This window comes from Epinephelus fuscoguttatus, linkage group LG14 (genome assembly GCF_011397635.1).
Source record: "Epinephelus fuscoguttatus linkage group LG14, E.fuscoguttatus.final_Chr_v1".
Taxonomy (NCBI): Eukaryota; Metazoa; Chordata; class Actinopteri; order Perciformes; family Serranidae; genus Epinephelus; species Epinephelus fuscoguttatus.
The window spans coordinates 29,154,376-29,180,103 of NC_064765.1; the positions used below are offsets into that span (position 1 = coordinate 29,154,376).

General features: G+C 41.6%; 1 protein-coding gene and 1 long non-coding RNA gene across 2 annotated transcripts; both read right to left on the bottom strand.

Annotated features, from left to right (window-relative positions):
- Nucleotides 1-1,481: 1,481 nt before the first annotated feature.
- On the bottom strand, nt 1,482-23,229 carry si:dkey-16j16.4 (uncharacterized). The gene is made up of 5 exons (XM_049595466.1): nt 22,613-23,229; nt 14,194-14,275; nt 13,488-14,002; nt 7,569-7,622; nt 1,482-2,791 (listed from the first exon to the last, which is right to left on the bottom strand). The coding sequence occupies exons 1-5, from the start codon at nt 22,679-22,681 to the stop codon at nt 2,666-2,668; spliced, it is 846 nt and encodes a 281-aa protein (XP_049451423.1). The 5' UTR covers nt 22,682-23,229; the 3' UTR covers nt 1,482-2,665.
- Nucleotides 12,089-13,469, bottom strand: LOC125900460 (uncharacterized). The gene is made up of 2 exons (XR_007450855.1): nt 12,666-13,469; nt 12,089-12,410 (listed from the first exon to the last, which is right to left on the bottom strand). It is a non-coding gene; the product is annotated as an uncharacterized LOC125900460 (long non-coding RNA).
- Nucleotides 23,230-25,728: the final 2,499 nt, after the last annotated feature.

The window sequence follows — 25,728 nt, forward strand, 5'->3', positions numbered from 1 at the left end:
CCTCTGTCGTTCAACCTGGCAGATCCTCCTCAGTCACACTGAAGATGGTGTTCCAGTGATAAAAAATAAGCCTGTGCACTTTGTCATTCAGATGAGGTGCAGTAGCTTATAGTATTATGACAAAGCTATGCCTTAGGGAAGTGGTCCTCAAACTTTTTCAATCATGTACCCCCTTTGAAATATGTTTTCAGCCACATACCCCCTGACCAGTGCAAAACATTTTTGGTAGCAACATAACATGATTTTTGTTGTTGCAGCGGTGTATGTCAGTTAAAGGGTGACTTAGTATTGTCCAACTTGGACCCAATTTTCCCATGTTTTTGTGTCTTAGTGACTAATCGGAACAACATTTTTTGAAATTGGTCCGGTAATGAGCAGCGGTGAAACATGCTGCAGTGTAATCCCTGTGGGCAATTGAGCACCATCAACTTAAGTCAACTAAAAGTGTTTGTTTTTGCCACTGACAGGCTCAGACTGTTATTAGAAGTGTCTGACAACATCATGGCAAGGATCCCTGTAGAGGTCGACCTCTTTGTTAAAGAGTAAGATCCTTTTTAAAGCAGCAGAATCAGCCTTGAATTTGTTATTGCCAAACCCACCAGACTCCATTTAAATAAACAGTAATTTTATCAACATAACACTCTTCATTCAAAGTCAACAAAAACAAGAAAAACAACTTGCCAAAGTTGACTTGGTTTGTCTTTCTACTGTTCCGACGATCACCAACTCTCGCTTGGTTTAAATAAATCATTTATGCACCCAGTTCGATTTGAAATGCTGGCTTTATACACGCTAAAAAAACTTTATTTAAATGGAGTCTGGTGTGTTTCTGGTTAAACAAAAAGGATCTCACGCTTTAACACAATGATCTTTCTATGTAAGGATCATTTCCAAACAATGTCAGACAATGTCAGAGTAACAAATTGAGCTTGTCAGTGGCAAAAACAAGCCCTTTAGTAAATGTAAATTGGCTGCAGTGAACCATACGGCAGTTCCGCATGGTTCACTGCAGCCGGTTTCGCCACTGCTGGCTGCAGAGTGTTCATTCAATACTGGACTAATTTCAAAAATTGTTAATCCTGTTTGTTACTTAAACACAAAAACATGAGAAAATACCAAAGTTACCCCTTTTATTATAAAGAATTGTCAAGTACCCCTTACAGTACTCCAAAGTACCCTTACCCCCAATTGAGAAGTACTGCCTTACAGTCACTTCAGTAAAAGGCAAGCGACATAAATAAATACTAAGGTGGAGTGAAGTATCTTGTGGCATACAGATGTGTAAAAGGTAAAAAAAAAAAATTAAGAGAAAACCAACAGAAACTGTAAGAGAAACACAAGCCAACACCAGCCTTAGTGTTTCTTGTCAGAGAAAGGTATTTGGATGATGGTGATGAGGCATGATGTCAGTCACATTCTCTCGGTCCACACAGTTGTTGGGGTTTCCCCTCTGTCACATTATAAAAATAAAAATCTCCTCCTTAACAAGAGGCCACAGGGCATTTATTGATTCATTTTGTGCAACAATGGACGAAAACATGTCACAATGTTACATTCACTTCGGCGAAGTCTTAGTTACAGTGGTGACATTGTGTTCAATCAGTTGACCATTTCAGGAGCCGAGAACTACCTCAAGTTTCATTCAACACAACAGGAATGTGATTTCAAGGCATTAAGAGATCTTTAGAAAACACTGGGATTTCTTCGACACACCAGTGGTCCTCTTCTACCTAGAAAGTAATGAGGTACAATATTGGAAAAAAAAAAATGGCACACTACAAGTAGGCTATGCATAACACAGCACCAATTACACTTGCCAAATGTGCAGCAAACTATTCTCATACTTTCTTATTTCCACATACCTCTCTTTCTGCAAAACAGTGGAATTCATGCAAGGAAAGAGGATACAAGTACTTAACTCTGACCTGGACTAAAAGTGACAAATTCATTAAGAAATGTACATCGTCAAAGGTCACAGGTCGACTACTCAACTACGTACATGTCATACATGTTTGTTATAGCTCGTCACGACCTGCATATTCAATAACACATCCAAAGAAGTAGTATTTTCAGACGGACGAATGTGATCACTGTCTATGTTTATCTCAACAATAACAAGATATCAAATGACTCACCTTGCCATGTTTAGTATATAAAGTTACCAAGAACCTTACAAGATGTCCAGTAATCACATCAAAGGAAGAAACCTTGGAACCATTTGATTGTCTTACATGCATTATTTCCCTTGAATATTGATCCAACCCAGAACTAAATTCAGGTTTCACAACGGTCGGCCTTGTCCCTTTGTACTACCTCTGGTCCATGTTTTCTTCTTGGCCATTCTTCCTCCAATCACAGGATCTTTTCAGAGACAGCTATACGTATGCAATACCTGAAGTATCCTTTAGAAATGTTGTGTTTAGGCCATTTCATTCTCCAAATGTTCCTGGTTGGTTTCATGTGGAGAGCAAGGATCAAAGTGACAGCTTAAAGATACAGGGTGGGATTACCTGAGTGTGCAATAGTTTGACCATCAAACAAACGTCTTTCTAGCGGTCAGTTTCATAACAGTCGCTCCTTGGTCTCTCTGCAGAAGCCACAAAAAAAGCAGCCGTCTGGGAATGAAGAGGGGGGGGGGGGGTTATCTGGCGATGGGTGAGTTTCCTTAGGAGCAGGGAGGATCCTCCGACGGGGTCAGTGGGCTGCAGGGGGGCACTGTACTCAAGGAGCGGAAGGCAAAGATGGAGGGATCGTAGGTGTACCGGGGCGGAGGACGGCTGCCTGTCAGATTCTAAGGACAGAGAGAGAGTGGTCATGGTGAGTAACAGACTGTCAGAGGTATAGGTGTTAGGAAGTGGCATGGATTACCTGCCATACTTCAATTATGGTACTGCTGGTCAGTTAGTTTCTCTTTCTGTGGCATAAATGTGGCTGTGTTGAGACTGTGAGAAAAGTGGCTGAAAACCAAACTAGCAGTGATGGGAAGATGACTGCACCTCCTTAGAACATTTTCACACACTTTTTTTTCCTCATTCACACTGCAGGATCAGTGACATAAATGCTTTTCCACTCACAGAGACACCCCCCCTCCGAGCAGAACCTCGCTTCTTGTGGCTCTACAAGTCCTCTGACTAAAATTAGCCCTGGTCATTTTCCTCTCTACAGGAAACGACAGGAAATGACTTTGTTGGATTTGGCAGTGAGGCAGCACTTTCTCCACAGCCTGCTTGCGTAGGGAGGAGAGGGGGGCAAGTTTGTGAGAAGGTGGACTGAGAAAGATTAGGACCTTGAGACAGATTCACTGTCATCAGGAGCTGAGCCTATGGAAAAAAAACCGAGTGTGTTTATATAGATAGCTGTATATTCTCATTGTCAGCCATTAGAGACAGATGCATCCCTATAACTGGCTGATTCCATTCAGATGCCCACTGCTACTGGAAAAGTACCCAGTGACATCAATGCATATGAAATAAGGCCCCATTAACAGCGCATGCCAGGCTACAGGTGTTGCTATGACTTCAGCCAACATCTTAAGGGATTCAGTACTAACAACTGAGCCACAGTAACACAGCAACAATTCCCACTACCACACAGTGCTGTTTTATCCACCAATGTTTATATTAACAGGCAAAAAAGTGAGAGGCGGAAAAACAAATCCGAGCCCAAGAACAAGCTACAGTAATCTTGATAGATGGGAACTGCGCTAAGATGTTCACCATATGGTAGCTGCGAGTCAGTCCAACTGTGGGGGAGAGTCGTACATCAGGATGGCTCCCTATCCATGTTAGCAATCCCCACAGAGCTGTCCTGTGGTCACATCTGCAGTGTGACGCACATTTAGGGCCCAGAAGGGTCAGACAAAGTACAGATCCCAAAAGTACGAGGCCCTGCTTTTGTCCAGACATCAAACGCAGCAGTTAGAAAGCTGAGTTAAAACACCAGCAGTTTGTCCTGTTGATTATTAATTCAGGTCCCAATCTGCACATCTAAAACATTTCCACACTGTGTTATCGGCCCTCTGTCAAAGAAATAGTTCAGTTTATTACATGGATGTAGAACTGCATGTGCACTGGCCCCAGGGCCCAAGGGGTCAGGGTGGCCCTGAACTAGAGCCCCTGTGTGAGGTATTGTTAACATTTTTGTTTGAAGACGGATCAGGCTTTGGGTCTTCTTCAAGGTCCACAATAAACTGAAGAAGGCCCAAAGGCCAAAATGTTATCATCAAAATACAAGAATTACATATGGAGCCAGTGTGTGATACATGTCTTCTAAAATCAAGTCTACCGCCAGTGATCAGCACCTTACTTTAAGTCTTGGTGTGCATTACTTCTATATTTTAACGCAAGTCAAATGGCTCAGTCAAAAGTAGGAATGTTCTGATCATCCTGATCGTGTTTGTTACTCCTGATCCCAGGGAGAGTCCTTAAAATATTGTGTGACTGTCTGTCCAGAGTCTGATCCAGACCCTTCAACAGATGTTTTCATTGATGCTTTGCTGTAATATTTAATAAGTGACCTCCCAGCTGGCACCAGACGTCAATATGATGTCAGAAAGACGTTGGAATCCTACATCCCACAGACATTCAATTTTGGCTGGAATGAAAATTGGTTGAGGATATTTTAAATGTCTAATGCTGTTAGAATTTCACATTGTGTAAACATAATCATTATGATGCTTTGCAGACGTTGGGTTTTGTTCTTCTGTTATTCTACATGAAGGTGACGTTAGCATTAGACGTTTGGAAGGCACTGTATTTGTCTTATTTAATAATAAACTTAAAACCAACAAAATATCAACGTCATCTGTCGTAGTTGAAGTTGGCATAAGGTGTTGAAGCTGGTTGCCAGCTGGGCTATGGTGTCTTATATCTGTAGTGAGGAGGGTCAGTGTGGATGTGCTGTGGCAGGAAGCTTTGGTAAAAAGTTGGGCAGCCTCTCATCATCTCTACTGTGAACAAAATATGTCTGCTAGGCTGGGAAAGGTCATAGCCTCACTTCATTTTCCTCTCACTGTCTGTGCTGGAACACCTGTATTCACCCTCTGTCTGAGATGCTATGTTTGAGCACCCCTCAATATAAGCCCCCCTCCCGAAAAAATCTTGGTGTGCTCTGATTGGTCAGCCATTCTAGGTCTTCAGCATCTCGGCATCCCTGTACCATCATATCAGCCGGGGATTGGATGTAATAAAGAACAGCAGCACTTTCTACTGTGAAGAATCACCAACAAAAGCTTCTAAACCCAGATCTGATCCAAAACCAGGGAGAAATTAAACATCAACAACCAAGATAACAGGTTTCCCTGATGTTAACATGTAACAACATGTACCAGCGTAGGCTACACCATCTAAACACTTACAGTAACGTGCCTGAAGCAGATGATCATAGAAAGGAATCCATCACGCACTGATGTCAGCTTGTGGTCAAAGTAGAAAAACTGATGGAAACACAGTATTCCGAACGGTCTGATGTCTTACGCGTTTGCTCATATCGATTACTTTTACATACAACATACCAATATGACAGTTGTATTTATCTTCTCATCCAATTCTCTGCAAGAAAACAAAGAAGTGTATTTCTCAAAATGTCAGACTATTCCTCAAACATCTGTTTGTCCTCATGCAAAGACCAAAATGCCTTTCCATCACATCCAAGCCCTGTAGTTTACCTCAATCAAAAATCAAAGGGGGTATGCAGCACATTTTCCTTCAATTTAGTTTTCCCCTCCACTCTCTGCACCATTTCCCTCACCTCAATCAATCTTCACCTTCCTCTCCGCCCATTCTTTACTGTGGCTGAAATCAGACGCCATCACTCTTGCCTGCTGCAGGCTGGGAAGCTCTCATCACCTCACTCTACTATTCACCTCCAACCCCTAGAGGGGGAAGGCCTCAGCAGCAGCGGCCAAAGCAGTGTTTTCCTACTGCTTCCACATGAACCCCACTCTTAAAATACACACACATAACCACGACCATCGACCTCCTCGACTCCTGTAAAAACTCCCATGCTTGAGTGCTTGAATCCAGTCTCAAAGCCGGGGCCCCATCCAGATCCAGTGACTCTTCTGGACCCTGGCCAGGAAACACAGGGCCGACAGATAAAAGAGGGGAAGAGACAGAGAAGGAGAGAGGTACAGGAGAGAACGCAGCAGAGGAGAGATAGAGAGGATGAGGTGGATCACTGTGCGCAGTGGCACAAAGGGTAGAGAGAGTCAACACAAGCCTCCAAATGGCTCATCAATCCAAAGACCCACTGTGTACTCACTTCAAGAAAAATCTATGAACTGGAACACACCCAATGCCCACAGACGTCACTGACAGGGAAAACAACACTACCAACTACACCAGCGAGAACAGAGGATAATGAGCAATATCTCTATGTATCAGTGGAGCTAAACAGATAGCAGCCGGCCAGGCTATAAATGGAAAATGACTTCATCCCTGGAAATACACCACAAGGGAACCGACAACACTCCACCTCCTCTTCCTCCTCCTCAGCTCCATCTCTCAACGACGCTCGCTTGTTTTTCCTCAAACACTCTCGAAGATCGTTTTTTTTTTACATTTCTGTACTGCTCATCCATACTTCAATATGGAGGATCGGAGCAACCTCGATGCTGTTACAGTTGGTGTGTGTGTGAGTGAGCACGCGTGTACATAAACAAGTGTGTGATAAGGTTCCATTGACACTAACCCACACAACGTGATAATAACGTCACTTTTCTCACCACACTGTGCATCCTTCTGGAGTACCCTGCTCTGTGCCAAGATGCCCAGGCTTGTTCCAGTCGACTCTCCAACATGCTTCCCTTACCCACTACAAACAAAATCAACCCATACGCAGTTGCAGTGCTAAGTTGGTGCATGATTACTGGAGGTTGTGTTTGGAGAACCACTTTACAGGAAGATCAGTCCGGACACAATCTTGGTAAAATACCTTTGTGTTGACAAAGCTATTTAGGCGCGTGAATGTGCACTTCTAAGACCGCTAATGGGACAAGTGGAAAGCCTGGCTATTAAACGTTGTTGAGATCAAGAGATCAAACAAACCTGGAAAACAAAGCACATATTTCTCCTTGGTTCTTTGTCCTAGGTATCACTGTGGCAATCAGTGTTAAGCTGGGTGCTGTTTGCAAAAGTAATCTGACAGTGCTATCAGATTTTCGGACGTCTCAGGCATGGCTCTGTTGCTAGCAGGGGCATGGGAACAAACGCTGTTGCCAGATGCTGTCCCAGTATGCAGTTGGATGGACATCAAGGTGCTGGCGACAAGACAGGCTGGGCTGTTCACGGGGGCCGAGCAACCTTGCAACCTTATCGCTGCTGTAATGGACACCCTGATCTGGACTGCCTATTATGGGTCTGCATAAAAGGGAAGGCTGTGTGTCCAAGTGTGTGTGTGTGTGTGTATACATTCAAATTAATACCACTTGTATGGGCAACTTATCTTTATGACAGCCATCAACAACATGGCTTTAAACACAATAATTTTTGCATTCATCACGACAAAATAGTTCAATTGGATTCTGGTAATGTACTGTGGGAAACTAAGCTAAATAAAAATGAACTCACCCGAATCTTTATAGTCCGCGTTTTCCCTCCACAGTTCTTTTTCAGCAGCATTTTCTGTGGAGAAAAAGAATGCACAATGACAACCATGAGAAAACATACAGTTCTCAAGTTTTAAAAAACTTCTGCAGCAGCTTTTATGTACATCCATGACAATCCAGACACAGTGTAAAACCTGCACACTTTGTCTTGCCCAATTCTATAAAGTACTGTGAACCCGAAAAAAGTAACTTTGGCACATCTGTTTGGATAAAGCTGATCTTTACATCAATAATAATGATACACTGTATTTAAAAGGCACCTCTCAAAACACCCAAGGTCACCTTACAGAGCGTAAGAATAAAAACAAATGCCAACGAGTAACAAAACATCTGACGTGACAAGAACCGTGTACTGGCGCTCAATTAACACAAAATCAGGATGATCACGGAAGTGAGGCAAATCCAGCTGTCTCACTAAACTAAACAGTCCGTCAATGAAGCTTATGCAATATCCTGTCTCCCACTCCCCTCCATGTCCACGCAGCTCCAGTATTCTCAAAAAAAAAAAAAAGGGACCAGGGGGTGGAGGGACCACACAATCATCGAATTGTCTCGAGTCGGGGAGGTAGCTTCTAAGGGGGAAGGGAGCACAGGAAAGAATGGAAACACAAGACTCCTGCTGTTGTGATGTGGGAGAGAGCTGGTGTGCACTTGCCCTCATGCTCACCTCCTGCCAGCTCTTATCTTTTTTTTTTTTTTTTTTTTTTTTAAATCAATGGGACTACAGTCCATGAAGGGGCAAGCTGCTTGGATGAGAATAAAAACCGGAAATGTGTACTTTGCATTTAATTCAGCCTCTCAAAAGTTATTAAATTTATATTTTTAGTCACTGTATGTGATTAAGTTTCTGTATTGTCCATTCAAAAGAGTGATCATTTAAAAAGGACCATAACTCTGTTTTTTTTGTTTTGTTTGAGCTAATTTACTACAAAACTTCAACCTTCAGCCTACTTTCTCACCCAATATCTAAATAATAGTGATAGATAATTTTGTCCTTCTCTCTTTTCATCCTACTTATCCACCACTCTGACTGCAACAGAATCATTCTGTCCACCCCCGCCCCGCACCACCCTCCTCTTCAACTTAACACACAAACACACACACACGGCCAGCAGGTCGTGACTTGCCAACTAGCAAACTGTTTTGGGTGAGTGTTGTGGTTATTGATGAAAAACACAAAGAGTAAGTTATCATCATGACTGTTTTGGGGGCATTGACTTCAAAGACTTCGCCTTTGTGTGTGATGGTTAGACATGTCTCATTTATTCTGTTATCATTTTAATGATTTATGTAAAGAATCTAAATTACCTTGCCGTGTATGAAGCCTGCTGTACAAATAAAGTTGTTTTGACTTGCCTTATCCCTGTTGAAAGCCACAATATAACCCTTGTTTATGTCTCAATATTTACAGTCATCTCACAATACTGTTTTATCATCTGCACTTCTAAATGCATTACTTCACAACTGTAATCGTATTTTATAAACATGGAACAACAAACATAAAACTGAGCATGATAGTCAATATGAGAGATTACCCGTCACATAAAAGTCTTACATGTAAGCCTGCTGATTTTCATACTGTAACAAAATGAACAGATACCTATGGGTATTTTAAAAAACAATGTTATGCTTGGGAAATGGCTGAAAGTAAGGTAAACTAGCAAACTGGCAACAGCGAGCTATGATCCTTGGAGCCAGTAGTGTGTATTTTTATGACATTTTTTAGAGTTTCGCCATTTGTATGCAGAGGTCCGATATATTTCTCAATGCTCAGCACGTGCCACACACACTGTTGCTCTTTCACCAGGCTACGAAACAAGGGCACTGCCACATCTGAGCAACTGGACATGGATTAGCAGGCATGAGGGATTATCAGAGACTCAAGGAAACAGGCTGCTGAACTTTTAACCCTGCCTTTAAGAAATGTATTAGATAAATAAATGCATGACCATAAACAACAAAAGAAGCAGTCGTAGCCACTGTGATGTCACACATTGGTTTCAGTGTTCTCAAGCCTTGAGTTTGGCATTTTGGCTGCCGCCATCTTGGTTTACTGGAGCCAGAAGAGACCATATTTAGATGAGAGGGTGGAGCTGTGGAAGATACACACTGCTAACCCTCTGTGCTGATTGACAGGACACCATGGTAGCAACTTGTCAGTCACAAGGTAGCTAGACACACCTTTAATAGAATTTATGTGTATGACTAACACTCAAGTCTATCAGGCTGTCTTCATGCATTGTCAAAATTGTACATATTATACTTAATTACGAGCCAGTAATTTGTGTATGATCCATGTATTCGGAAAGGCTGCATTCACACAGCCAATGCATTGATGGGAGTAAAGAATAAACAAGGAAGCAGTCCCGAAAGTTAGCAGGTTGGGGCGGTGGATGAGTCAGAAAAAAAAGGTCCTTCACCTGGGACTTTTCCCCAAAGACTGGTGTTCGGTACCATGTGAACTTTGAATCATTTTAAGGTACGCCATCACCATGTTTCTTTACCTAAACTTAAACACAGTAACTTTATGTTAAGTACGTAACTTTACATCAAGTACATGACATCATTCAAGGAGCGCCACATCATTGGATATCATACGAACCGCTTAGTGTGCATTTTTGTACAATATCATACGAACTGTTGTTTGACAATATGTTGAGCCAATGCTGATTGAACTGAGGCTAGTAGCCTTGCTTGCCAATCACTGGTCGTAGACAGTCTTAGGTCAGTAGTGTCCAAAGAATTAGGGAACCACAACTGGACTTTGCCATTGTTCTGACATTCTCCCAACAAACAGAGAACACTTTAATATTTATCAGTCTTCTTCACCACTTTATATATAATTAAAGTTCCCATATGATTAAACTGATAGAAGACAATCCATCCAAGGTAGCAGTTGCGTTCTGCTCCTCTACCTTCCACACTTATAACAGAATTCCCCTGGTTCTGACACCTTCAAATTGCCTTTTGTGGACCCAGCTCAGTTAGCTTTCTTTCTTATATTTAAAGTCCAGAGCAGCATATGTGAAAGCAATTACATGGTGATGGTGTAGTAGTTGAGTCAGACTTTCGGACTGGAAGTTGTCCAGCTAAAGGGTTAATGGGAGACTGGAGCTGTGTCTGCTAGCTACCTCTGTAGGCCCCCTATTGTATTCCCTGCAGCACCTCCCATTCCACTTGACTGAGTGTGCACACACTCTCACACATACAGACACACTCGCACTGTGGCAACAGACACACACTGATACAGCAACAAACTCACAGACAGGAGGATGTACACATGCAGACACAAAAAGACAGGCAGGATGATAGACGCGTACCCCAGCCTCTCTCTCTCTCTCACACACACACACACACACACACACACTCTTCCTCTTTTTTTTCTCTTCACCCCTCTCATTTCTGCCCGCTGTCTCTCATCATCTGTTCTTTCCCTCTAAAAACCCCATGGACATATGGACCCCTGAAACCTGCAGTTTCTCTCACTGCAAATACACACACACGCACACACCCTTTCCCATCCACTGTGTGGGCCAACAAGTCTATTGGATTTTAATGATTAGTGGACCAGCTTCTCCATGACTCATTAGTGGCTGTCGTTTTTCTGTTGTGTATTTAATCCTCTCCTTCTGCCTCCACCCCTTCATCGTTTCCCCTCGCTTGCCAGCCTTTGTGAGAAACGAGGGCGGACATCTGCCGTCCGTGCCTCCCTCTCCTTCATCCCTCTCCAGCCAGACCACCGTGGTGGCTCGCGTCCGGCTATGGAAAAGGAAGACTTTGTTTGCTCGTGTGAGCGTGCACATTTGTGTGGCCATGTGTGTGTAGGGTAGCCGGTTAGTAGTTTTAGTAATACATCATTGTTTTTGTTGGGACCCAATCCTCTGCCCGACGAGTTGTTTGGCGGGGTAGTGTTAGCCTCATCTGCCGTTGGGTACTTTTAACATTTTCAGTGGACTACACATATTGCTACAGAAGAAAATTATTTTGCCTAACAAGGAGACATCACCATACCACCTTTTCGGGCTGTGTATCACATTGTGTAACAGACGAAAACACATAGTGGGCAATGTGACTTTATTTTGCACCCAGGTTATCCAGAAATAAGGTCTTCTCTGAGATAAATAATCTGACAGTGATTTGAGAGACAATAAGTGTTTTTGGACGTACAGTTTTGGGTACTTCCTGATAGGAACAGTCCACTGGGGAGTTCCCCCGAGAACTCCGTACCTTCAATAGCTTTTTTTGTGTTTGCACCGCCAATAGGAACGCTCAAGTGATGTGGTGTAAGCCGGCTAGCAGTTGGTATAGCAACACTACTTCCACTTTGAGGAATCAAAATCATGCTGTATTGACTGTGCTGTATAAACGTGGACTTCACTATCGATCCATCTGTATGTGCTTACTTCTATGACTTTTTTGTAACTAGCAGTAGGGTTGGGTCGGTATGAGGAAAAAAAAAAAAAAAAACGGTCCAGTTTTTGTAAAAAAAAAAAAAAACGCATCAAGTCGGTAGTACCGGATTTTCGCCACTTGGGGGCACAATTGACTAATTTAAAATAAAAAACGACCATAGGACAACAGAGTGACAGTAACACGTTGTTTCTTTTATTCCTTACAAATAAATTTTGCAGCTTACTCAATCAGTGCAAACAAGGGCTGCCTCCTTCGTCTGGCTCAAAGCCAAAGTGTTGCCATAGTGGCGCATTCTTTGATTTCTTCGAGACTAAATTGTCCGCCATTATCGACTCCCCAGGCTACAGTAGAGGCCTCGGCACGTTCGCACTCACACCCCCTAGCTCAGTCCCTCCCTCTCTCTCCTGCTCGCTGTGCGCTTGACGAAGAAGCAGACACAGGTGCTCACAGACTCGGGCGTACTATAAGTGGAGTCAAGCGCACTTCCGCGTTGTAGTTTCCTGTACAAATGTCCGTGAAAAATCCCCTTGATGTGAAAAATACATACCAAGCAGTCTTTTGTGTGACACTGGTGCACGGAGTGGAGTCCGCGCGGTCGTGCTTTGCACGCACAGGGCTTGCAGACGTCCGCTTTTACCAGGCGGACCTCCACGGAGTGCGCTCCACCTACATTCCGCCCGAGTATGCGGTCCAGTCGGTCTCAAAAAAAAAAAAAAAAAAAAAACCTTGTCCAAGACGGAGTACCGAACCAAATTGGTATTACCGAGAACCGACCCAACCCTAACTAGCAGTTGTTTTTGGTTTGCGTTGTCTGTTGTTTACAGGGCTAACAGGTTTTTAAATATCTCAGTTGCCATTGCTGCACTGGCCGTGTTCGACCAATCTGTGTACACTTACATCCAGATCAATCACCATACTTATGCTTCACTAATTGGTTCCTCTTGTACTGGGCAACAATTTATCTGAAATAGGAGCTAAAAAGACCCTCAAATTGGCATTCTAAGAACTATGATCATGTCTAGTTATTGCCTTGCAGACACAATAAAAAGGGGGGTTCTTGGAACTATGAAAAAGTTTTTGCTGGTAATAATTTACCAGTTACTCAATGCCCTGAACTTAACTGTATGGTCATTTTGCAGTGGTGAAAAGGTAATTATGTACAATAACTTCAGTACTTTATTTGTACTTTACTAGACTATTCCTATTTTATCCTACTTTATACTTCTGTCTCACTACAATTCAGACGAAATGACACAATGTAGTGTTTATTATTCCCCTGGTCTAACGAGTTGGATGGAACAAACAACATAGTGATGATTTTGCTTTAACCCTTTGCAATAGTGCAGACCATAATAGTTTAAATGTGCTCAGCAAAGATCTTATCTGCCTAAGATATCTCACAAAGCTGACAATTTGGGCAGAGGTTAGTGCTGGAAAAAATGTCATTAGTATTGCTTGGACTACTAACCTGTTGCATTTTCTCCAGATCCAGACTGGGCCTCCCCTGCTCCCCGCCGTAACTGTGCCGATACTTTCTGTAAGGTGCTGACTGGTCAAAGTGGGTCAAAATGATGGGCCGTGCCACTGGCTGCACCACCTGCAGCTGAAAGCGCATGGGGGGTGGCTTGAGGCTACGTGGTGGACTGGAGCTGAAGAGTACAGGGCTGGGGGAAGCGGCCAGGCAAGCACCCGGCTCAACCAGTGGCCTAGCAGGTGCAGCTGGTGAGCCGCAGCCACAGAGGTCCCGAACCTCCTCATCACTGGAGGCGCTGCTGTGGTGATCGCCGTGGCGCTGGGGAAGCGCTGACACCCACTTCCTGTTGTCACCACAGCTGATTCGTTCCAGCTCTTCCTCTGAAGAATGGCGATCCAGATTGGCATCTAAAAGGAGGCGAAGGCGTCGTAACCGGGCTGGAGAGAGGGGACCCTGGTTGTGCTGCTGGCTGGTGGCCAAGGGAGTGAGGGCACAATTTCTCCGTCTCTCTAGAGGAGCAGATAAACAGGAAATGTCAAAGGAGAAGGTGGAGACATGGCTGCAAAAGAACGGCAATGTGCTATAATACCATGTTATCTGTTGACTTATAACATCTAATTATTATGTGTGAGAATCAGTAAGTGATGAGGAAGATCATAATCTGTTTACAACAAACATTTAATTGGCAGAGGGCACTTACCTCTGTCGATCTGTGCAAGCTCCTGGTTCTCCCCCTCTGAGTCATCACTCTCCCCTCCCTCTCCACTGCCATGGTAAGAAATCTGCAAAAAGGATTGAGCTTAGACTGTAGGTCAAATATGCCATATGGTAACATTCAAAAATTGAAACTTTACATTGGCAAAATTTCGTAAAGAATATTTAAAAAAAAATTCAGTCTTAAAGTCAAAACTTGCCCTGGATCATCTGTATTTTCAATTTTAGTATCTGACAAGCAAAATAATGAAAGAGCAAAGCTTTAAACATCCCAGTGATTAAATCCAAAATGTGGTGAACCAAATCCTAATTAGGAGCTCTTAATCATTTTTCAATTTTCTGATTTTTCCCAAAACTATTTGTTGCGTGGTCATTTTTACAGTTGCACTACAAACAGAATAGATGCTCTGAGTCCCAAAAGGCAGGACAAATTGAGTTACGGTTCTGTCTTAGTTAAGTTAGGGCTATTTTCTTTTTCCCACAGCCTGAATCAGTCTGTCTCTTTAAAATCAATTCCTCGTCAACACCAGAAGCAACAATACAGATACCCTGCAGACTGCAACGCTAAGAGTTAAGTAATGCGCCTCACACTCAGTAATTACCACTCCGAGGCCTCGCTGAGCAGCTGCCATCTGTGCTTGTGCGTGTGTGTGTGTGTGTGTGTGTGTGTGTATACGCTTACACACACACACAAACATACAGTGTCCTCCCTTCTACTCTCTAATACATACACACACACACACACACACACACACACACACATCCTTTCTCTGTGAAGCTCTTCAAAAAGAGGAAAGGGAGAAAGGAGCCAGAGCCCAATAAGGGCAGACAATATTCAATTCATGATAAGTGTGAATTCCAATGTATAATTTCACAGATGGTTCGCTGTTGGTGAACTACGAATCAGAAGACTACAGAACATAGCTGTATCTCACTTTTTTACATTTCAAATGTCACATTACTGTGAAACACACCAACTCCTCTGTAGCTCTGATATGTAGTTTCCTCAAATGACAACAAAATTACTGCGTATTATCATAGGATCCTATTAAAGTAGTTTGATAAAGACATTGTGATTTGACATGACATGGCTTCTTTATTTTCACATCAGAAAAAGTATACCAATAAAGACTAAACAACAATAATAATAAACACAACAAACTTCTCATTCAGTCTTGTGGTCCAACACAGTACTGAATACTAAACGTCAAGGTATCAAATAGCACAGTAAGGATATACACATAGCCTGACTTTCCAGGGTAAGACCACAGTGTTGACACTGTTGTTGAAGATATTTGTATTTGGCCTGAGTGTAGCCTTCTTGCCTTTCAATGATACACGAGCTGTGGGATAGATTCTCAATGAACAGCTCCACAGCCAGTGTACAAGACAAAAAAACCTTGGCTCTTGAGGAGTCTTGAGCAAAACAGCGTCACTTCATGAACTCCGTTGGAAAATTACACTGAGGAATAACTGTGGGAAGGAAATGTATTTTGGCAAGTGGCTGGCTCAGGGCTTCAGCTACACCGTACACTCCAGTGAATTATTGTTGGGCAGCATCCATGAAACAGCTGAAATCCTATTAAAAGTTACTGCTGCAGGATACTAAGAATGAAGTGACGCTGGTGGTTCATAAACTTCCCATCTTAATTGTATTCAGAGGAGACATGAGCTTAGTCTAATTTTGTGTTCACACTCTGTGAGATCATCAGGATGATTACTCATTTTTCCTACATATTTTGCCTTTTTTTAAAGCTGCAGTGTAAGCAGCTTCTTGACCTGTGAGTCTGAAGTTTCTCCACAGAGCGATCATTGTCTGTGCAACTGGAGGCAAATAGAAGCTGACAGTAACGATTTGGCCTTCTTCTGCCCTTAGGGACCGTCTCAGAGGTTGTTGATGGATCAGAGAACAACAGAAATGTAGCACATGTGTAGCTCACTTTTACAAGACTGTTTAATGTGTTGCAGGCTCTGTCACAATACGCTGTAATACCTACACTGACACGCACTCACACAGTGTGTTGGACACAACAGTGTTCTACTTTCAATGACTTCCTTACTTCACACAGACACACTATGATCACTGTAACACCAGCTGCCCCTTGAACAGCTAGTACACTATCTGAAAAAGTACTACTTATGCAAAGCAAGTCAGTGTCAACAGACCATAAAACATTCAAACTATGCAAATTTCATCTGGGAGTGTAACGCAAAGACTAAGCACATGAACAAGTATTTGCATTTGTTTCACTGCCAATACTGTTTTAGACTCTCAGTCACACATGGCTTTTCAAGGAAACTTGGGAGAGGTCATAACATCAGATTTCTCAGAGTTATCTGACATTAGAATTCAGGAAATTGTTACAAATGGCATCTGTATTTCACAAAGTGTGATTGAGTGTGTGAGAGAGCAAGAAAACTTGGCGTGTGTTTTCCAGTGAACCACATCTGATATGGTTATTGCGTTGGCATAGCTAGCTACAACAAATACCACACTGCCTAACTGACATTCACTTTATGGTTATGCAGAATGACAGTGCTTTGCCAAAAGAAATTTCACTATTCAACTCTACTGTAGCACCATCATCCCAGCTGCAGAACATGATGTTAAGTAGATCATACAAAAAATATATGATACAGGGTTCCTACAGCTTAAAGCAAGTTAGACTTAGGACTTCTTAAGACAATTTTGCCCAACTGTTTTTGTAACATACAACATGACTTTCTTTTTCTCATGGTGGAGATGAGGGTAGAACAAGACTGGGAAACACCTGCTGATTGTTCGAGATTTACTTGGTGACCTTGTGTTTCTCACTCTGCACATGGGATTCCACCGCCTTATTTCCCATCGTGCATAGTTTGAGAAACTTTTTGCATAAAATGCACTGAGCCTTGTATTAGGCTTTGCGGTACACCAGAGCCTATATCCTGCGGTTTACCAGGTTTTTAAAATTCCCGACAGTATGATTTTCAAAAACCGTCAAAAATAGAGGTGCTCCTCTTTCAATTAAACTTACTGTATGTAGTGCACAACATGTGCCACCAGGTCAGTCTTCAGTCTCTACTGGGGATGCCGCAATTAGCCGTCGAAACAATTAAACGTCTGCCCCCTCGCTAGTCGGCACCAGAAATATTAGTCAGTTAAACCAAGTAGTGTTTTATTCATGTACAAGGCCACTTCACTGTCATGCAGCTGCCCACCACTAGTGGGTGCTACAGAGCCATCAGACATGAATTGTCATGAATTGCTATCATTTTTGTCAGATAATCTCCAAGATTCAATGTGTCCCATATTTCAGAGGCAATTTATTCATTTTAGATGTTATTTTAGTGGTTAACTTTTGACTGAGTTGCCGTCATGTTCACATTCATACCGCATCTATATTCACACAAAGTGTTGCGTACCTCAGCAGCAATCCAACATGATTGTTGAAGATTGTGATTAAAGGCTTCAAAGGGCTCTTAATGCACAAAATATTTTTGGGACAACATTTCAAATGCTTAACAATAAAATGTGCAAAATGCAAACAGTAATACCATCATATACCATATAACCAGCCAGAAACAAAATATGAGTGTTAGAAAAGACAGAAATTACCAATTATTTCGAGATTTCACAATGCCACGTCAGAAAATAACAATTCGTAAAATCCTCATTCCCATGTCTTAGCATTTAAAGACTTCTGAAAATTGATTTTTTTTACGGATCCAGAGGAACCCTATAATATATCAGAGTCAGCAGCTATACTGACGCAGCATTTTATCATCACATTAAACAAGTTTTGCAGCTGGATATAAAACTGCTTTATGCATTTGATGACAATGTACATATAAAACTTTGGAGGACCATCACTTGTTGTAGGTATGTTTCTTGTTGCTTCCAGTTGTTCATTCTTTTCCCAGCCCCTGTATAATACTGTGGTTAAGCCTGGATTGCACCACTCCAACCTGGCTGCCTCATACTATAATCCCTGCTGCTTAGCATCAATACTGCCTTTCCAGAAGTTTTTTCCAGGACACTCACTGTTGTAAACTGGCACCTCACAAGACGCGCAGTACTTATGCAGAAGCACAACATGATGCAACAGATCCATATGTACTCTCAAGTTGAAGTGCATACAAGCTATATGTTTATGCTACAAGACATGGAACTTCATGCAAAGGAGAAAGTACATAATGTATACGTGAAGCGCACAAGCACATCAAATGTTCATCAGGACGACCCACAGTCACACCCTTCCCCACATGCTTATTAGTCATTAGCATCACAGATGTGTTAAGATAAAAACAAGTGTGAAAATGACATAAAAAGCTACATGACCCTCTATGCTATCTATGTAATATCTTTAGAAAAAAACCTCTGCAATTACATCATTTAAATATTATCTTCAAGTCAATCACTGGTGGTGTTTTTCATGAGCTTGTGCAACTACTAAATTTGGCCCCACTGCTACTTTGCATGACAAATATTGAAATTGTGCTTGAGGTGAGGATTTGGACTGCTATCAGTCATGAGAGCAACATGGGCCTGCATGACAAAAACTGCACCAAACTGGCTTGGCAGCTCTTTCCATCTTTTTCTCTCACTTTGTCCACAAGGTTTTGCAGTAGTGAAGAACTCCGTTTTGGCGTATGAGATCTGACCAAAGTGTGTATAATCTTTGAAACTGATATGCTTATCAGTGATGAAATGCAATACACAGTTTAAATCTTAACATATTTGCAAATTCCTGCATGCAGCTTGTCAACTCTGATATGAGTTGTTTTGCACAACATTCTGGAGACAATTTCAGAAAATATGTGTAAAAAGTCACAAGGAGACAAAATGTCAAGTCAGCTCTTAGTTTTACATCAAGTTAGTAATGATAAATATAAACTCTTTTTTTCAGTAATTGCAGACTACTTGATATCATTCAGAGAGCTGAGGCGCATAAGCAAAGTGAAAGTGAGACTGCATGAATAAAGCATAAAAAACTGCTTTTGTGCATACATGCAAAAACAGACAAAGAGTTGTGTGTTTGTGTGTCAAGAACAGTTGAATGAAATCCTTGTCAGTCCCTTGCATCGCTGAGCAGCTTGCTAAGCTGGATCAATGGCAATGTCACAGCGTACACACACAGAAGACCCAGCTCACACACATATCAGCTCTGCACTGTCCTTCCACACTGACATGGACACTGTCACACTCCATTCCCCCTCTCATAAAAACACACAACACAGGGTCAGACATGGTTGATTCTACTTCCCCTCACACTCGAGTGGATCTTCACCATAGTGTAGTGTAAGTAGTCTTGATTAGTGTAAGCTCCTGGGATAGGTCCTGTAACAGGGCCTAAGAGACCTTTAGCCTCTTTTCTTTAACTACTCGGAAATGGTCATTTAGCCCTCGATCACACAGCGAGCACTACAGCAGACTTTAAACTCATTATCTGAGTAACTTATGATGACAGTATAGACAATAATTACGCTAAAACAAATGCTCCTATGCATTCACCAGAGTAAGAGCTCTGCTCTATTAATCTTTATTCAAAACAATGGATGTCAATATTTAGCTATAATAAGAACATGGACGGTCAGTCTAAGTTTGACTGAGGGTAGACACCTTAAGTACAATGCAACCTGACCATGGTTTGCTGACATTCACAAGTTAGGCAAACCTGCAAATAAGCAAACATACGAAGAGCTACACCTTTTAATTTCCTGTTTATTTGAACCTTTTAACCACTGACAGTTTATTTTGAAGAGACACATAAAGATGCCTTTACTTGTCATGATAAGCACTATTCAGCCAGTAAAAACAGTTGCAAAACAACTTCTATGGTTGTGATTCTAAGACAATAAACCTGATGATGTTAAAATGTAGGACAATAGATATATGACAAAACACCTGCACTAGAGAGTGAAGTGGTGGGAAGGCAGGGCTGGGTATTGTTTAAAAAAGTACGATACTGCTACTAATCCAGTACCCTAAAAGTGATACCAATGCCATCACGGCATTCGATATCTATAATGTGAATGAAGTGACATCTCAGCACTTTGAACTGCCAACTCTGTCACACGGCACACAAATTCACCACATCACTGACTGTGTGGGTTGCAGCTGCTGCTGCAGGAGTGTGAGTTCCACACCAGGGACAGGGGTAAGAGTCCGCCCGGCCACACAGTGACAGGGCTAACTCTTAGGATCACACAACTAACTTTATCTTACAGTTATTAACGGGTTAAATGACAAGAGTCGAGCTATTTCGTGTCGGTGTGAGTTTGTTGCGATCCATGTAGGATGTTTGCTGCTGCTGCTGCTGTGTAAGCTTGTGCTGACCAGGCAGACGTTAAAATGACCAACTGCCGGGAGGAGGGCAGCTCTGGACATGGCAGTAAAAGAAAGTTTGTTGATCCAGCAGGGAGTTCAGATGGCCCAGGATCAGCTTCCGGCGCAAAAAGGGTCAAATGCAGGTACTGTTTGATGGGAGAAGTTTCAATACTACTTGGTATCGAGTTATTTCAGTCTACACCTCAAAAGGTATTAATTATCGATACCCTAGTTGAACTGCATTATGAAATCCCTGGAGTACTCAATTAAAAGACTGTTCCAGGTAATTACAACTTGTGTCTTATATGTCTAACTTTGGCAATCATTCCTTTCAGTAATAATAACTTGTACTCACCAAAGTAATTGCGTAGAGTTGGGAATGCAACAACATTGCTAAGAATTCAATATGGCTAAAAACATGTGCAGTTGGATGGTCAGAAAGGCTGTAAACATATCCACAGGTTAGCCAAATTTATTTGGCAGAGAAAACACAGGCAAAAGTTTTTTTATCCAAGCTGTCTCTTGTAAACATCTATCACAGCTTACATACTTTCAGAGTTATTTTTAGCTATGCTTCCATGTTCCAAGATCCAGTATTGAACTTGGTGAGAACAATATTATAGTTACAGACAGAAATGATGGAGCACAGCTAAAAAAAAAATAAGACTAATGTTGTAATACACCACAATGATCCTTTATTCAAAGGTGATTCACTGGTTGGCGATGGCAGACTGTTTTCCAAAATTCACTTACAGTCAGCTACAGTGCTGGACCATCTTTTGCGTTTTCATATTCTTATTTGACAATCAGTGTTGTTTCAAGTGGGAATTCCTTGTAAATCGTTTGAGTATCAGTTTCAGAAATAGCAAGCTCAGCTTGAAGAAATGTGCACCAGGCTAGGATGTGAGCAACAGACCTAGTCACTGCTCACAATTTGCTTTACCCACGACACTATCCACTTCTAGCCGAGAGAACCTTGTCACTGAGCACAGCAACAAGCACAAACAAAAGCAGACAACGGGCATGGCACACTTTCCCCTGCATCCTCAGCCAGGCCTTTGAACTGGAGCATTTTGGCACAAAATGGCTGCCATGCGACGATACAGTTGGTTGACGCACAATATTGCTGTGGATGGAGCAAGTTAGTGACCCATGCAGGATACAATTCACCCCTCTGCTCACCAAAAAGAGGCATTATGCAAACTGAGCGGGCAGTAACAATTGCGGAGCACTTACATGGATTCTGTTGTGGAAAATTGGAGGGTAAAGATGTAGATGTCGGGACAATTATAGCCCACAACAATAAGGTTTTTACTGAAATGTTTTTCCCTCTTCCCCACCACACAAACACAGCTATTTCCACCTGGAAACCATAGCCTTTTCTCTTTGTCGACGAAGAACCGGGACTAGTTTCACAGGTATGAATGTGTTTGACAGAACGTCCCCTCTTACACACGAGAGAAGTCTGGAAAATGAGTGTGGAGTCATTTACGTTCTCAAATGACAAACAGCTGAATTACAATTTATGAGTCAATGAGTGTGAGTGGGAGTTTGTTGACATGCCACATGTTTGCTGATGTGTTTGTGTAGCAGTGTGGATCTCCAGTTTCTTCCTGTAAACATCTGGCTCGGTCCTGTAAGCCACAAAGAGTAAATTCCTTCTAGAGTGGATGGTAATGAATGGGCTGACGTGCTTAGATGCAGAAAATACCTCCAAACAACACATGCTTGGATATTAAAACACACACGCTGGCAATTTCCACAGTGAAGCAGCACAGTCTGTTGTCTCACTAGTGTGTGTGTGTGTGTGTGTGTGTGTGTGTGTGCAAGAGAAAGAGAAAGGGAGAGAGTGTAAATGAACTCACTAACCCCATTCAAGCAAGGTTACAGGCTGTGGGGTTATTATGTTTAAGCTGCGTAGTCAACTGGCCTACAAATGAGCAAGTCACAAGACAAAAGTAAAGCCACGCTGTTCACAAACAAACTCATTTCAGCTGCACTGTGCTGTGTGTTTTAGTGTAGTGTGTCCTGGCAGCTACAGCAAATGCATTTAAATAACATTACAACAGTGCAGTAGTGAGAAACTCAAACTTACCTTCAGTTGGAAGGGATGTATCTCATTGAGTGAATGTCTTCTTAGCTTCTTCGTCAGCGTCTTTAGCATTTTTCTTCTGAGTAGCTTATGGCTTATCCCCTACTGTGTTATTACTGTGTCTTATGTGACGGTTACTTCAACTTCATTAGCAAACATGAGCGACTTTACACATTTAAAAGAAGGCACACGGGACTGCACACTGCCAACCACAGAAAAACAACAGCGCGAGCAGCTGCACACTGTAGCTCCAAGTTAGCTAGTGTCGACAAAAAAATAAAAAACACGACACACCGAAATTCGTTAAACTGCGTAACGTTAGATGTGGCTTGTTCTCAAAGGCTGTACGTAGCAAACTTGTTATTCTCGAGTTCATTACAGTCTCCGTTGTTGCGGAGAGTCTCTTTTCTTTTCCTCAGGCGGCTCCGGGAGATGCCTCACTTCACTCACCGCAGACCAGGCTCACTTCCGGCACTTAATTCAAAGATGTTTGGGGAAAAAAATTAAAAATAATATCAACTTGTTCGCATTCAGACACGCACACACGCACACTCACACACATACACACAAGCAAATGCACACCAGCTGCACGGACGCACGGAGTGCTCCTCCAGCTTGAGCGTACTGGCCCCTGATTGGCTGTGCCGCTGAGTGATGTCACGGTGTCTCTCGAGGAGGAGGGCTGAGAGTTAAAGCCACATTATCTCGTCTGTTTACTTCCTCTTTTCATATCAGGAGAGTCATTTAAAATGCAATAAAAGACATGAGCGTCTTCAGCAGGCAAATGTGTGATTTAATAAAGCAGCCCCTGCTTACGATCAAGTGAATTTACAGCCATTATAACTTTACCATAACTTGATCTTGTGATAAAGATGGCTGAGGTTGATGTTTTGTTTTTTAACATCCTTGCTTGTATTTATGGAATTTTTAATCAATTGAAATATTCAAATGATACTTCCACAACAGACATATAGACTTGTCACAGGTTAAAAAGCACAGGTGTGATTAATAACACAGGGCCTCTATATATTCATAACATCAATAACATTCTGGCTGTATTTCTTTTAGGTGGTATCGCATGCCAGTGCCTTACTGGGACAACTGGGACACTTAATGGAATTGGGCCGATGTTAATTAGTTACTATTGTGCTTGTTCTGCTGTGGCAATTCAAATTGTGTCCCATTTAAAAGCATACTTTTAAGAAGGTGAAACTGAAGCCATGTTATTCCATCTGTTTACTTTCTATATACTATAATTTGCCAAGTGGTGGAAAAGTATTCAGATTCACAAGACAAAATAATTCCATTTCAAGAAAATGTCTTGCACTGAAATTGTAAAAGCATTTAAGTATTTTTAATACAATGTACGTACAGTATCATATGTGAAAGTACTCAATACAGGGGAATGGCCCATGTGAGTGCAAGTGTATGAGAAGTGTTGTACTTTTAGACTTGCTTGAGGTTGAGCAAATGATTTACTGAATATTTCATATGTATTTTATATACTGATGGGCCATTTAATCTATATGTTTCCTGTTTTATAAGCTGATCATACACTGTAAACCCCATCCATGACATAAAACTAACGTGGAGTCTTCACAAATGCCCCAACAACATAAAAGCTTTATATTCACTTGGCACAAAAACTCATCTCTTTCAGCTTGACATATTTCTTTATGTTAAGTCAACAATTTTAAGTTTTGAGTTAATTTGACTACATTTTATAAAGCCAATTTAACCTAATTAGTTCAAGACCAGTTAACATCACTATCATTGTTCACTTAACATATATTTTTATAGTTCAATGAAATAAAAAAAAAATGGTGGTAAAAATGCATACTCTATATTTTAAGTAATCAAATGCTCCGACAACAAAAAAGTAATGTTAAACTGACACAAAATTCCTGTCAGACAAGGGTCATTTGACACACTTATATTGTGTCCGGTATACTCAAAACTTTTATGTTACCATATTGCAGTAAACTAAAAGTTTTGAGTGCAAGCGGTTTCCAAAAAAAATTAAGTTGAGTGAATGAATTGGGGTCTACAGTGTATGTTTTGTATGTAAGTTCCTAACTGTAGCTGCAACTGTGGAGTCAAAAGTCTGGTGTTCCATACTTAATTGTATGTATAGATATCAATTCACATGGAAAAGAAATAATATACAACAGTGGTTCCCAACCTTTTTCCTTAGGGGATCCCTTTTCTATCATTGAGTAAACAGACGACCCCTGACCAAGTGACATATTTTGTAGATAATTCATCTTATATTCAATGCATAACAATAACAGTACAGGACAGCTAATAAGCTGTACAATTAACCCAAACAGTGAATGCAGTAACTGCAGGAAAATTGTGTAAAATGAGTGAAATGGAAGAATTTTTCTTGTGAATATTGCATCAAAGATGAGTTTATCTGTCATTGTTAATAACTTGTAAGACAATTCTCTTTTTTATACATACTAATGGGCTTCCATTTAGACAAATTCAGTGTTGTCTTCTCCCTGGCGCTTAGCCTTTGTTTTGTTAGCTCTTTGGTTGTTGGTTAACTGTGTACTTCTCTGGTGCAGGACCAGGCTGTTTAGCAGAGAGTGAAGGCTCTGTGAATATAGCGTGTGTTCAGATCTTCGTCATGCCCTTATCTTGTTCATATCATATATAATAATCCAACCTTTAGTTGTCTTCACAGAAATGAATAAAATGCTGAGACATAGGCCTACTGTATCTTTTTATTTAATGTTGTCTTACACCCTTTAAAATCAAGAAGGCCTCACGATCCCCTGTGAAACTTTGGCGACCCATAGTGTGGTTCAGGATCCACAGGTTGGGAACCACTGACATACAATTACCTTACACACTTTGCACTTGGTTATGTTCCCACCACTGCAGTTCATTATGATGAGCTTGTGACATAAACTCAACATAAAACAAAAATGCACCCAAATGATCCTGCCTGTCAGAGGGACATTTGTTTTTAAAAACAAATTGTGTTTATGTCCATTATTGTTTTCATGTATTTACATCAATGATACATTTAACTTTTCTGTAAGACCAAGCAAAGTCTTGTTTTCTCTTTGAATATTGTCATCATCATTTAATTCAACTTTATACTGTCTCAG

Coding starts and splice junctions, on each gene's coding strand:
- si:dkey-16j16.4 (XM_049595466.1), bottom strand. CDS start 22,681: ATGCTAAAGACGCTGACGAAGAAGCTAAGAAGACATTCACTCAATGAG. Junction 14,003..14,193: donor GCTTGCACAGATCGACAGAG/GTAAGTGCCCTC, acceptor CTGCTCCTCTAG/AGAGACGGAGAAATTGTGCC. Junction 2,792..7,568: donor CGCGGACTATAAAGATTCGG/GTGAGTTCATTT, acceptor CTCTGTCCTTAG/AATCTGACAGGCAGCCGTCC.